Below are 15,000 nucleotides of genomic sequence, written 5' to 3'. Positions count from 1 at the left end.
TCGCCTCACGTGCTCCACGTATGCAAATGCACATTAGCAGAGCCCGCGTGCTGTATTCAAATGTAAAACCAATTGAAAGAAGACGGCCAGCCCGATTCAGAGGTGTGTTGGTCCGCTGTGCGCGCGCGCGTCCCCGTGACTGTGACGCTCGCGAGCGACGGGGCTGTTTGTTTCCCAACACACAGATGACATCATTATCGCCTCCACTTGTGGGTCAGCGCTAGTCCAATTAATTTAACAGCGACTGAGCGCTTCGTCCAGTCGCCTTAAAAGGGACGCGCGACGCTCATATTCATGATTCGTTTCTATTTTACAGTGACGCCGATTTGAATTGTATAAAAGCGTATTTGTAAGAAAAAAACAAAATAGCACGTGCGACGAAGGCCACTGTAAGTCTAACCCGTTATTCACGCATCAAGTAAAACAGTGGTTGGCCTACATCTTTGAGCAAAATTATGCTTTTTTTTTTTTTTTTTTTTTTTTTTGAAGAGCAGCTTATTTTAGAATTGCTGTATAAAAGTAAACGCAGTCGTGATAGTCCACGTACGTGAATATGACTCTTTTTTTTTTCATTGCAAGCTGAGGACTCTTTTGGTTTAGTGTTGTCCACCTATGGAGAAGTGTCCATAACTCATTTTCCTCAGCCCATGCGTTCTTGTCAGATAAACGTCTGTAGTCGTCTATCCCCGCTTCTCAGACAATGACAAGCTGTTATCAAGCACAGCAGCCTGTCCCAAGAGACAACCAGACTTAAATCCTCCGATATTTCGCAGAAGTGATTCACGTTTAGACCTCGGTTTTTATTTTCTCCTTTGTTTCTTTTTTTTTGTCTGTCATATTAAAGCCAGAAGGCCCCAATATTTGATGATCTTACGTGAAACCCACAATGCGTGTTTCAAACTTAATACACACACCACAAAAATACACGCATATTAGCCTATATAGACCTATCAAATTTAATAATATAGGCTAAACGATAAATAACATTTATTTATTTAACGCCCGTCAATAGGCCTATATTCACAAACGTCATAAAATATGACAACGCATATTTACATTAGCCTGCTCAGAGCTACTGCTGTTATGTCAGGAGGATGAACTAAAAATTATTTGCAATAAGGGTCTAAAATGTTCCCGTCGGTCTTTCGTCACACCTCAGTGTCATCGTGCACGGACCGGAGTTTATCGCCTGATCTTCCGGATCCGATTCAGGACGACACGAAGGAGACGGACAATTCCACATCCTCAGATAAGGACACTAACAACAACGAGAACGAGGAACAAAACTCGTGCACGAAGCGGCGGGGCCCGCGCACCACCATCAAGGCCAAACAGCTCGAGACTCTGAAAGCCGCGTTCGTGGCGACGCCGAAGCCCACGCGACACATCCGCGAGCAGCTCGCGCAGGAGACAGGCCTCAACATGCGAGTCATACAGGTGAGAAAACATCTCGATTTATTTGTTAGTAAATTTTAGATCCACAGTTCTTTAAGCATTCACCTGAAACGAAATAAAAGCAACTGTTATAGGCTACGCTTATAGGTTATTCATTAATTTATTTTATTTAACGCAGTTACAGAGTACAACCACTACTGTCGTGGAAATCGGTCACGTGTTTATTAGAATTGCATTTTATTGCTGATAGGCTATTTTTAAAGTTTTTATTTATCAGTTACACTGTACAAAAGCTTTGTTTGACAAGGTTGACACTTGAAGATCATGCCCTATTAAAAATCTTTAAAAAATATAAAATGAAAAAATAAGCACGTTTAAATTGTTCAGAAAGTTAATCTGAAATAATAATAATAATAATAATAATAGTAATATAACATGTAATGAGCAAGTTTATATCTAACCATCTACACACACACACACACATACATATATATATACTTGGTCTGTTATATTTATAGTGGTGTAATGTTCTGGTACATATATTATGACAAAATACAAATATCGGTTGGAATTTTCACAGTTGTAAGGCAGTTAATTAAAGTTGTTAATGGATTTTTATCAGGCAGTAGGCCCTGATCAAAAAAAAACAAACAAAAAAAATACAAGAATGTCAGCTACATGACAGGCTTGTCAGATCTTGCTGAGAAAATATTAATGTGAAAGAAAATCTATTCTGACAGCACTAAATTTAAGAACTTTCTGTTTGTAAAATTGTCAATTAATTGATGAGGTTAAGCTTAATTAAATATGTGTTGGCTGACAAACGCAACCATATTGTAAAGTGCAGGTGAAGGTCAGCACCATTAGTGAGAACAAGAGTTTTCCACCAGTTGATACTGAAATATAAAAAAAATTATTCAGTCCTGAAACATGTAGTAATTTTGATATATTAACAAAAAAACGATAGCATGGGTAACTTGATTATAAATCTAATGAAATAGTGAAATTCAGCCAAAATACAGCATAGATTTATCATCAAGAGAAAAAAAAAAAAAAAAAAAAAAAAAAAAAAAAAGGATCTTGATTCTGGATCTCTGATGACTAAAGTTATCCTGGGTTGTATCTGTGAACTCAAGCACACAGCTCATCTTCACATGTCACTGTCATCATCAAGAAATTGCAACCCTCTCTGAATCCCAGCGAGGCTCAGTGCTTTGTTTCTGAGCCAAAATGGAGACGGCCTTTGCCACACGTCCCCGTTCATTTGTTATGTGTTAAATGTGGATTGCGCTCTGCGCGGGGAGCCCTCCGGAGCCATGCCGGTTCAGCAGCATGTGTGTGTAATCCCTAAGCAACGCTCACTCAGGAGGAGGCAAAACATTTCCATAAAAATGTACCAAACAGTTAGCCGATTGTTCTCAATAAGCAGGTGTTGCCTTTGCCGAGCATGGAGAGGAATGCTTAAGTGGTTTTAGGTAGAGAACATGTTTTGTCTCTCTAATATAGTCTCTCTCACTCTCTTTTTTTTCTTTCGTACATGGCAGGATTGTGCCTCCAGAGCAGACTAACTGTTGTTAGCATATATTATGCAGCGGCAATGCAGATTCAGGCATGAACGTGTTACATTGTACCATCATGCATAACAATGTCACCTTATGTCAGACATTTTCACATCATCCTCTGCTCTTTGTTCCTGCGCAAGCAGTTTATATGACAACAGTGTGAAAAACGGACCTGGCGGTGTTTGTTGAAGCACAAGGCTGCGATTTTTTTTTTTTTTACTAAAAGGTTATATTTGAGTTCCACCAGCACAGTGGTTTGTCAAATTGCCTTGGTCTTACTAAAAGATTGAAACAATGTTCGACAGTGATGAGTCTGATATTGCATCTGTCACACACTGTTATATCAGGTCTATTTGTAATGAGCTGGCGGCGCAGTGATCAAACGATACTTGTCAGCGCCGCAGTGTCTCAGAACTTATATGTGTGCGTGCGCTAAGATGAGGGACTGGTGAAATCATCACAGCATATTAATTTTCGTAGGAATATAAATTGATTTGACTGCATTGTAGTTGGGTAGACTCTTTTAAACAAGCAGGACAGGATTGGTTATTACGTGTGTTAGTTTCTTACATTAATAGGTTGAGCTGCAAAATAAACATGAAACAAGAGAGCATTTGTTCATGTATATATGCACACACGCACCTATATACCTATAGTGCGTGTGATTTTGATGGTCATGATATTAATATATCGTACTTTTCCATACATACTCCTTGTATTGAGTTAAATTGGTCACGTTATTATTATTAGGCCATTTCAAAGTTTAGATGAAAGTAAAGTAAACACTGACCAGTAGCGTTTGCTGTGTTCATTCCTCTCATGAAGTTGTTTGTGTTTCTTCAAGCAGATGCTAATGCCATTAAATCAACACGAGCGTTCCTAGTACATCACTAAGAGTATTATATTCCCTCTGAAATAGATGGAAAAAAAAATCTAAACTTAAGAAAAAATAAAACTTAATAACCTGTATAAGATATTTAAAATGTTTTTTGTCTGTTCACAGGGGGTCAAAGCTCTTTGGACCCCATTTACTTTCATTTCACGGACAAAAAAAACGTTCCTCAAAATATCTTCTTTTGTGAAGAAACAAAGTCTGCTTAACCAGCATAAGACTAGTCGTGATGAAAGTGAACATCTTGTTTACCGTTTTGTGTGGCGTTATTACTTACACCACTCATCTACACCGTCAGGTCACCTGGACAAGTGTAGAAAATGACCCGTTTTCTAATTGGAGAGTAATGCGAAACGTATAAACGCGAGGTGCGTTTCACCTGACTTACCTCTGTCTTTTAATTACATACATAATTACAGTATGTAATCGTGGCTTTGCCTTGTAGGTGTGGTTTCAAAACCGGCGGTCTAAAGAACGCAGAATGAAGCAGCTCAGCGCTCTCGGTGCTCGAAGACACGCTTTCTTCAGGGGACCACGCAGAATGAGGCCACTCGGAGGAAGACTAGAGGACCCTGACATAATGGGCCCCGGGGGATACAGCTACTACGGAGGTACATAAACACACTTTTTTTTTGTCTAAACACACATATACACAAAATAACCTGATCCGACTCTCGCATACATAGCGTACGCCTCCAAGGCTTTCCTTTTTCCTTGGAAGCACAAAGACTTCCTCTTAAAAGCAGCTTTTCTTTCGTATTACGATGCTTTAGTATCGCGCACAGATTTAAGACAGAATCCGAAAACCACGATTACGTCATCGGGGCATAAAATAAGAAATACAGCGCAGGAGTTCATTGGAGAACTCTGCAGAGAAATCTGATTAAAGAGACCACGAGAGCAATAAATTGTGTGCGTTACCTGTTGTGCAGCATTCCAGCTTGGTCACTTTGATTGGATTTGCACACGCACACTCCCGGTATGTGACGCGCTAACAGGTGTTTGGCAGAGACGCGAGCTGCGTTTTCATTTCTGCAACGAGCGAACACGGCGATACAATCAGAATACGGACAGCGATCAGTCTACAATTAATTGAAAAAGCGCGTGTTCGAAATCCCTCAAAAAGCATACATTTCCAGCTTTGAGAACGGACAGATCTCCAGAGGTCTGGCATTGACGATTCGACTATCTATCACTCAGCGAGCAAGTGGCGTTTCTTTATAGTAAAACGTCTTTTGATGATTGATTAGCACATTAAAGTATCACAACTGCAGGAAAAAAAAATAATGGAATTGGGGAGGAATGTTAATGACTTTCTGTAGCGCTAATTATATAGGCCAATCGCAAAGGTATGACGGAGCGAGAGGATGGATACGAGAGTAAAAAAAAAAAATGAAGAAACGTGCCTCTGCTCTCTCCTGCGATCTCCACGTTTATTTATATCCTCTTTCCTCACCTTTCATTAGAGCATTTTCATTCATTAGCCCTGCCTTTGTTACGTTCTCGTAATAAAATATTTTGGTCGTAGCCAAACTATTCTGACACAATGTCTTGGAAAAACATGAAATAGGGCATCAAATAAAAGCATTACTCATTGCGAGTTAATTAAATGTCATGAACGCTGGTTTTTCAAAATGGTAAACAAAACAGATAGGAGTATGTTTTACAAGAATATATTTTCTACTTAAATATTTTACATTTACTTCAAAGTGTTACCGCATTACCGATTGCTCTCTATTTTTCCTCCTTAGAATACCAAGGCGACTACTACGGGCCAGTGGTCAACTACGATTTCTTCCCTCACGGACCCCCTTCCTCACAGGCGCAATCTCCAGCAGAGTCCCCTTACCTCCTCAGCTCGGGGTCCGGAGCCCTGGAGGGCGGCCCGGTCTCCGCTCATCACCCCTCAGACGACCAAAGGTTCACGGACATGATCTCCCACGCAGACACCCCCAGTCCAGAGCCAGGCATGACCGGACCTCTCCATCCCAATCCGCAGGGGGAGGGTGGCTTCACAGGAGGTCCGAGTCCACCCTTCCCCCTTGCCAACAACACCAGTTACAGCGGCCCCATGTCCCATCCTGGTCAAGAGATGGGGGAGAACACTGTTTGGTAGGACAGAGAGAGATGGGAAAGACTCTGAAGTATGGACACAAGAGGGAATTCCACCCTAACTGGTCTGCCTTAGTGCTATAGGTTACTGAGGGAGGGTTTAATCGGCTGGTCATGGACCAGAACAAACCAATATTTGGACCTGAAAGGTGGAAAGACATCGTGCGAAGGACCCTCTCTTGCAGTTTAGTTTCTACTGTCAAAGGATGTGTATTGTCAGTGGTCATCTTGACCAATCACATTGGTTCGATTCTGTTCAAATGGTTTCCTGAGTTCAATATCAAGGGGTTTTCTACTGCTTTGACTTACTGATTAGTAAAAGCTGTCAAACTGCATTCGATGGTCAGAAGCGAGCTAGTACTTAAAAGGTAACACCATTTTCATCCTTTTGTTGGCTTTAGTTTCTTCCTTTTCTGAGATACTGAGGCTCAATTTGTTCGAATTAAAAAAAAAAGTGTTTTCTTTTCTGTCTTAAAACTGGTCCATTTGTAACATATTTGGTTCATTCATTAACTGCTGAATTGGTTCATTAAACATTTTGATGAACACTCAGTATACCTGTTCTGATGAATCCATGCCTGTCAAAACACACTTTGTGCTAATCAAATATCCGATACTTAATTTGACGTTGAGGTTCACCGAATCAAAAATGATAACACATTTCAGAAGGAAAAAGTTATTTTTAGTTGAAGTAGAACTGTGATAACCCCTGAAATTGTTAAATTGACCCAAAGAGACAATTTGCAATCCAACACCTAACCTTAAATAACCAACAAGCTAATTGCATTTTCTAATTTTAGCATGCAAGATATCATTAAGCTTTACACAGAAATGTTGATCTAATGTTGCTGTAAATCTCCGCTAAAGGTATCAGGCTTAAAATGACCGTCAAACACCAAAAAAAGGGTTAACTAAACATTAGGCTGACTATAAAATGTAAATTATTTTCGCTTTTGAAAACACTTTGCACCAATAAGGCTTAGCACCGAAGCTGGATATACACATACACTTTTGGTCGTTTCAGTAAATGGCTTTTCAGTAGTAGTTTTTTTAACAATTCAAATTTTTAAATTAAAGTTCCATGACATCACACAAGAGGAAGTCACCACTTCAAAACACAAAATCATTAATGTTTTTTTTTTTTTTTTTTTTTTTATCTTTAAAAAAAAAAAAAAAATAATCAGTATTCACACTTAAAAACAAACATATGCACCTGCAACACATGGAGACATCTGCTTTACCCAAACCTCTCCCCTTCCCCCATCTCACACATAGAGGCCTTTGCCCACACAGTGATCTGTCACTGAGAAGCTCGCAGAAACGCCTGACGAGCCTGTGCGTTGTTCAACTTCATTTAACCTTCGCTTTAGTACCTTGCTTTGAAAAAAAATGTTTTAATGGAAATGATTTTCAAAAGAACATTGAAGCCATAATGAAGAATCTCCTTTAACAGCTGAGGTCTCTCTTCTCAATGGGGGGAAAACAAAAGGACGGGACAGGCAACATCTGTGATTTACCACTGCACCCTGAACAGCCTCCAGACTAAAAGCAAGCGCCATCTGATGGGCTAGTGAAGAAAAACAATTGGTCTAGACAAATGTCACCTGGACATAGGGGGCATAATAATTTTGCAAGAATTTAATGAACTATAGTCTTGTAGAATTTAGACATTACAGTATTTAAGGTACTCCAAAGGCAGTATATGAAATGGGTTACATTTAATTAGATTTCTTAAGACATGCCATTGTTTGCTAACTTTTAAACTAAATTTGATCAAATGTTACATTTTGCTAAAAATAAGCACTCAAACGATGGGTCTGTTGAAACGGTTTTTAACTGTTAATATAAATGATTTAAAATTAATTTGAAAAAATAAACTATGTATATTTAAATCTGCATTTTAAAAGCACAAGGAATACATATCTTTTTAAACTAAGCTGTTATCACAGCAAAAGTGATTCAGTACTACAGGGTCTTTCAGCGCAGTATTCAATCAAAAACAAACAAAAAAAACTAAAACAACCTTAGACTTGACCATACAACAAACCAAAGTCAATCAAATTTTTTTTTTTAATTGCCAAAGAAGTGTCACAAAAACACAGGACTAAATTAATCTTAAGAAACCACCAAACAAAAAAAAATGCACTCACAAAAGAGAGAAAAACCCACAAAAGAGAATTCTTTAACAAAAACTAAAACTAAAATCATCTTGGAGCCAACCAAACAAATCAAACAAAATGACTAAATAAACCAGAAACATAAACTAAAACAATCAAAAAAGCAAATGATTATAAAAAAAACTAGAAAAACTATCAAACAAAATCAACAAAACCAACTCACACACACACACACAAAAGATGTTAGCTGTTAATATAAGGTCTGAGAACACGGTCCCAGGATTTTATTAATTTATATATAGTTCTTGAGGCCTTTTATGGGTATTACAAAAGTGAAGATACAACATGTGTTTTTAAATATAAATAAGTAATTAAGTTGTTCCTATAAATCCATTAAAACGTATCTTCAAAGTTGTCCTACTCTCTTAGGAAGGTGTTGACAGCCGTCCCATTCAAACAACAAACATGCATTTCACATGTATCTGCTTTCATGCCCAACATGTTTTCAAGGTTATGACTCTTATTACTCATGCATTTAGAGACTTGCAGGTCCCCCTCCTTCCCCATTCCTTGTCTCAGTGGGCTCAGGTGGGCCTGCGGAGGACCACGCAGGCCCCAATTTTCCCCCTGACTGGTTTTAACATAAGGGGTAATGTGAGAGGAGCAGGCACGGGGCTCTTCCACACCGTCTCCTCCCCCAGAGGGAGACTCTGAGCCGGTCTAGATCCCGCATGCAGCCCCTCCTGCCGCGGAGAACGTGGTCTTCGGTGCCACCATACCATTACTGCCTGCCATATCCCTCTATTATTTACTTCTCCTCCTTCTCTCTGTTTGCTCCCTGGAGCCTGCCAGCACCATCTCTCTCGTTCGGCGAGGTAGAATAGAGGTCTTTATCTCAGGGAGGTGATGACGAGAAGGCAAGGAGCTCAGGGACCGAAAATGTGTCTGTATACACATACGGACCGGAGCCATGCTTTGACCAAGAGCTTCACGGGCACACTGGTATATCTCAGAAATAAATCTTTACACTTTTATTACCCAAATATATCCGATGTCTTGGTTCTGGGCGCGCGCAGACGCACACACACACACACGCACACACACACACACACACACACACACACACACACACACACACACACACACACACACACAGAGCAAAGTCCATTATCACACGAGCCTTTTTGTAATGGATTTCCTTGTTTTGCTTCAGTGAGAGGGAAGAGGAGGTGGTGGAGGGGAGAGAAGCCTTCTGTTGTTGTTATAAATCACCTGCTCGTTCTCTCACACCTCTCTCCCTCCCGTTTCTCCGTCCCATGCTATCCCACAATGCCCCCCTCCACCCCGGCACACAATCAGCCCCGGAGCACAGGAACCCCCTAAGAAAGTCTCTTTCACCGCAAAGCCTCTCAGCATCCCTCCTCACTACGGATTGCTTACTCTATCGCGCTCTTCAGCCTAGGTTTTATTATCGTTCTCGTCACCTTTTCTCTTCTCTTTAGAGATTAAAATTATATTTTCACATTTTATTTTCCATTTCAGACTCTTCGAAGGTCAAACGTTTAAGCATAATTGTGAACGGTTTTATTTGTGCAAACTTGAATATAGCTGAGGAAGCTGAACAATTAAAAGTTGTTTTTGCGTTACGTGTCAATCAACTATTGATCGAAGTTTTTTTTTTTTTTTTCAGATGGAAAATTACTTTTAGCTTTGTTCTCGTGTATTTTTAGTTCAGCTCAAAATGTCCCAATTGCACATTATAAATCTGTTTGGTAGACCTATTTTAAGGTTTGTTATTACATTGTTTTCTATTTATATAATATATGCAATAGTGATATTAAATGGTTTAAAAAGTCTGATATGATTAGATCTATTTCAGCTGTAAGTAACTTTAAAGGTGACTGAAAATAAACTGAATTATATGACATACTAGTAATTATATTTCAATTTTTTGTATTTTATATAAATGCATTATAAATGCAATTAAAATCATTCTGAATAAAATTAGAAATAATCATTTAATTATTAAATTAATAATTAAATGTATAAAAAAAGAAAAGAAAAAGGAAATATTTAAATGCAAATAATGCATACTACTAATTCTTAAATGATTTAAGAAAATTTCATTTATTGCAATATTATAAAATAGCAATATAAGGTTTACCTTTTCGTTTATATATATATATATATATATATATATATATATATATATATATATATAAAAAAAAGGTATTTATTGAATTTTAATGTATTTTTTTAATTAAATTTGAGTATATTATTAATTAAAATTATGTGCAGCTAAAATAGGTAAAATGTAACTAGCCATTTAAACCTCATATTGCTATTTTATATATATATATATATATATATATATATATATATATATATATATATATATATATATATATATATATATATATATATTCCATACCCCCACCCCTTGAATGTTAAATTACATGTTCCTTTCTTTTAGCAGTTTCATTCTCCAGAGGTTTTACAGTTTTAACACATTCTCCTTTTCCCACAGCAGCCCAAATTCTCCTCTCAAGCGTGGCCAGACCATCCAGAATCCTCTGTAACCTCTCACCTCCACCTGCTCAAACCTCCTGCGTTGTCACCTCTCCTATCACCTCTCACAATCTGCCTCCCCTCTTCTCTCCTGCACACTTCCTCATGCGCCCAGCCTCTCCTCGCTGTAGCCTGGGGCTGGGAAATCCTATTAGCCTTTACCATGGGAGAGAGCAGGAGACACATCATTAATTACACACACAAACCCACTCCTGACAGTGCCAAGCTTAATCAGCCAGGACCATAAAACACACACACACACACACACACACACACACACACACACACACACATACACAAGCTGGTGCACACACACTAGAAATACACAGACATACATGGAGGTACACACACACACTTGCAGAGATATACCTTGCACTATCGGTTTGCAAAAACCGTGCACAGTTCAAAATCTGCTTAATATACATAAAGAGACATCTTTTCCCCATCCATTTCCTTAAAAACCTTATCAAAATATCCCTTTACCAATTCTCTTTTTAGATTAGCAGTTCCACACATATAGTCAATGAAAAACTAAATTCAAAAGATGTGGAAATTGACTCAAATTTGCTAAAATGGATAAAAGCTGGAAGAACAAGGTAGAGTAAGGCAAAGAAAACCAGCTGGGCGGCTTTGTTAGAAAACACAAAAGAGGCGGCACGTGCACTTTGACACACCTTGGTTAGCAAATGATTGGCACCGAAATATTATTCAACCCAGCTGTACAAAATCACTCTGTCTCATCCATGTGTGTATGTTTACACAGCTCAGAGCACAGAGTATTAATATTTACACACTCATGTGAAAGAAACTGTGCTGAAAAAAACTGATGAGGACATGGAATATACAAGAAAGGTATTTATTTACTACAGGGGAAAAAAAGAAGAAGAAAAAAAATCACAGTTTGAGAAAACTACTCCAGAAAAATATTGCTCAAACACCTAAAACAAGTAAATAAAGTTTAAAGCACTCAAGATAGTGATCAAAATATTTCTACTTGTATTTGATTTCTGGTCGACAAAGTGAACTTTGACCCTGGAAACCTGGAAGAATACACGTATAAAGGTCGATTCTAGAGGTCCTTTCGTTTCCGTATGTTCACCGGATATAAAAATGGAAGCAACTGACCTCAGGTGTCAACAATAAGACAACGGCGAAGACAACAGTCTTGAAAGGAGTGTGAAGAGATGCGGGCAATGGGGTTTTTTAACAGCCAAGTGCGCCCTCGTGTGGCCACCCACATTAAAACAAAAAAACTGAAACGTGTGAGTTTCTTTCACAGCTTTAACAAAATATGATTTTTTTTTTTTTTTTTTTTGCGGGAGGTCGGGTCGGGTCGACGTCAACGAAACAAACTATGACTAAAATGGGTGACAACACGAGCCTTAATTTTACGTTATAGCCACAATTACTAAGATTCACCACTTTCACCACTCATTTTATGTACTAGATTTCAGCTTAATATAATGTAGAGTTGGTATTTAAAATAAGACATTTAAACGCTAATTTGTTTTGGATGCTAAACGCATATTAGCCTTCATGTAAACTATATATAAACCTGGACTTTCCTCAGGTATAAACATACTTGCATATTTAAGTGTGAATACGGGCGTGCGCAGCAATGCTTTCATTCACGTAATTTTTATGGATCATAATAATCTAAAAGACAGTAACAAACGTGAAAGGACCTCCTTAAAAATGTATAGTGTGAGGTGAAGCAAAATTAAAATCAAAACATTTGTGAGAACAAAAACTGATACGATAACGGTGAAATGCAATCCACAGCAGCACGCCTAATATTAGACCTTCACATTGTAAAACTGCAAGCTTATAGCTGCTTTTTAAGCAGTTTAAGATGCATTCAATAAGCATAAGGTAAACCGAAAGTAAAGGAGATTAAAATGACAGATTTTGTGAATTGTGAGCAGTCAGAACGATAAATCAAGGACTGTTTCTAAAACATATTATTATGAAATACTTCCCATTTTGTTTTCATTTTTCTCTTTTAGTCATAAGACAAAAACTGAACCAAAACCAAAAACTAGATGTTGTGAACACCGCCTGTTATAAACCCTATCCCAAGTATAAAAGATGCTCAGTACTCTCTCGTACAGATCGTGGTATGCGTGTCTACTAAGTAGTGCCTACTACTACTATGAATGGAGTGTACTGGAGTGTGATGAAGAACGAATGTAATCAGTTTTTACTGCGTCTTTTTGCTTTTGTGGGCGTGGACTGGATCACTTTGGTTTTTCTCCGCAACACTCTCCTGTCAATCACCGGAGGCTCCTCCTCTTCTCCCGAATTGTGTTCGGCAGCTTCATCTTCCTCGGTGCTCCCCTTTTCCTCTTCGGTGCTTGTGAGCTTTTCCTCCTCCTCCTCCTCCTCCTCCTCCTCTTCTTCTTCATCAAACTCCTCATCCACCACCTGTATGACCACAGCTTTGCTCAGTCTACTGGATGTGCGCTTGGGTGTTGGAGGGACAGGTTTGATCCTGCCACCTCGAAGAACTCGAACCCCAGGAGAAGAATCATGAGCTTCGTCTGAGCTTTTCCCCTCATAATCGTCATCATCATCATCATCATTATTATCATCTTCAGTGGTGGCAGTGTCCTCCTCTTCTTTCGGTTCGTCTTTTTTATCCATCTCAGGTAATTTCTCTTCCTCTGGCTCCTCTTTTTCAGAGTCTTCTGTTGCAGGTTGGCTTTCCTCGGTCTCGAGTGTCTCATCTTGTTGGCTCACAGCAGGTTCCTCTGTCTCTATAACGACCTCTTCTTCACCTGCTGCACTAGGAGAAGCAGATGTCTCCTCCTGTGGAGCTTCAAGCTCAGGAGCAGATGGTTCCTCTACTGCATCACTGTCCTGCACAGAGGAAACACACTCAACCAGGTTGACAGGAATCACTGGCGCCTCAGGAACAGCTGGTGGATGATCAGTGTCTTCGGTTTCCTCAACTGCCAAAGCTACGTCCTCAACTGAGGAAGCCACTTCCTCTTTCTGCTCCTGCTGAACTTCTTCCTCCTCAATTGGAGAAGAAACTTCTGTCTCTGTGTCCTGTTTCTCCTCAGTAATAAGCTCTTGGTTGATCTGCTCCGCTACTTCAGACTCGTTAAGGGTGTCAGTGATGTCATCCTTAACAAGACAAACCATATTATAAATGTTTCATTATAGTCTAAGTCTTAGGATGTAGTAACACTGATGTTCTTAAAAAAGACATAAAAGAAAAAAAAAAAACACACACACATTCTGTTTTTCCTTAAATTTCGCCAAATATTCAAGACATTGGAAAATGTTTTGAATAATGTTTGAACTTGTACATTGAGCACACTGACCATTATGCCACAGATCTGACATGATTTGTGATTTTTTTTAAAATGTATAATTTTAAACTTAAAGAGAGGTGCGGGTGTTTTTATATCACTGTATTTCTGAAGGAACACTCTCTTTAGAAAATGCCATTTTCATTTCGTCCTCCACGTGAGGAAGCATTGTAAGCTGCTTTCTCATGCTTAAAGCTGCTCCTGCTGGCAGAGAATGAATTAGCATTTTTAATAAATCTTTTTAATAAATTTAAGCAGGCACATACCTCAGAATGCTGGCTGTTTCTATAGCAACAGGATACACTAACAGTAGATTCAGTGATGCTGACAGATCAGCGATTGGCTACTTTATTTAGAAGGCGGGGCTTTTTGTGATTGATTGATTGATTCATTCATTTTAAGTGTTTCATTTTCCCCCATTTAAAAAACTATACGCGTGACACTATACGTATTCTACAATCTTTGATTCTATTGGGACGTCTATCAGAAGTTAAGTTAGGGCCACAGAAGCATGCATGCACAGTAATGTTTGTTCATGTTGTTGCTATTGATATGGCAGCATATACAGATCAAATCATGTAACAGTACAACCATGACCTTAAACTGAACTAAATAGTTTACCTGTGCTTCTCCCTCTGCCATCTCCTCAGAAGTGCCATTTTGGATGACAGGTTCAGCCTCTAGAGGGAGCTCGTGGGTGACCTGTGGATCCACTATTGTTACTGCAGACACCTCATTCCTTTCTTCTTGACTTTCAGTCATTTCTCCATTGACTTCTGCCACCTTCACAGAGAATTCAATACCTCATCTGGGTCTGTACATATTTGCATGTGTGAACTGACATAACATTTGCACCTCTGGCTCACAGAACATACTGTTTTATGAACCACGAACATAATTTGCATTGGCAAGCCAACTTGTTTGGCCTCATATTAAACCAGTGATGAAATAGTGTAGCACATAATACAACCAACAAAGGGCAACGCTGTGTCCCTCACCAGAATTTCTGTGTCTGCAGGGCCCTCATTAGATGCAGG

At 38.9% G+C, this 15,000-nt stretch overlaps 2 protein-coding genes across 3 annotated transcripts in view; one reads left to right on the top strand and one right to left on the bottom strand.

Annotated features, from left to right (window-relative positions):
- lhx5 (LIM homeobox 5) overlaps window positions 1-6,514 on the top strand; it is a 10,427-nt gene extending 3,913 nt beyond the window's left edge. Inside the window, exons 3-5 of the mRNA XM_043220883.1 lie at window positions 1,160-1,437; window positions 4,295-4,460; window positions 5,601-6,514. Coding sequence (XP_043076818.1) covers window positions 1,160-1,437; window positions 4,295-4,460; window positions 5,601-5,965 — 809 coding nt within the window. The 3' untranslated portion in view covers window positions 5,966-6,514. The remainder of the gene's footprint in view (window positions 1-1,159; window positions 1,438-4,294; window positions 4,461-5,600) is intronic.
- A 4,974-nt stretch (window positions 6,515-11,488) lies between these two features.
- The window catches only part of fam169ab (family with sequence similarity 169 member Ab), a 15,571-nt gene continuing 12,059 nt past the window's right edge, over window positions 11,489-15,000 (bottom strand). For both annotated transcript variants that reach the window (XM_043222161.1, XM_043222160.1), the window contains exons 11-13: window positions 14,962-15,000; window positions 14,585-14,746; window positions 11,489-13,775 (exon numbers count right to left, since the gene is read on the bottom strand). The exon at window positions 14,962-15,000 is cut by the window's right edge and continues 121 nt beyond it. In XM_043222161.1, coding sequence (XP_043078096.1) covers window positions 12,840-13,775; window positions 14,585-14,746; window positions 14,962-15,000 — 1,137 coding nt within the window. In that variant the 3' untranslated portion in view covers window positions 11,489-12,839. The remainder of the gene's footprint in view (window positions 13,776-14,584; window positions 14,747-14,961) is intronic.

Source organism: Puntigrus tetrazona, chromosome 21 (genome assembly GCF_018831695.1).
Source record: "Puntigrus tetrazona isolate hp1 chromosome 21, ASM1883169v1, whole genome shotgun sequence".
NCBI classification, from domain to species: Eukaryota; Metazoa; Chordata; class Actinopteri; order Cypriniformes; family Cyprinidae; genus Puntigrus; species Puntigrus tetrazona.
Note: the sequence above shows the minus strand (reverse complement) of the source record. Positions and strands in the feature narration are given on the sequence as shown.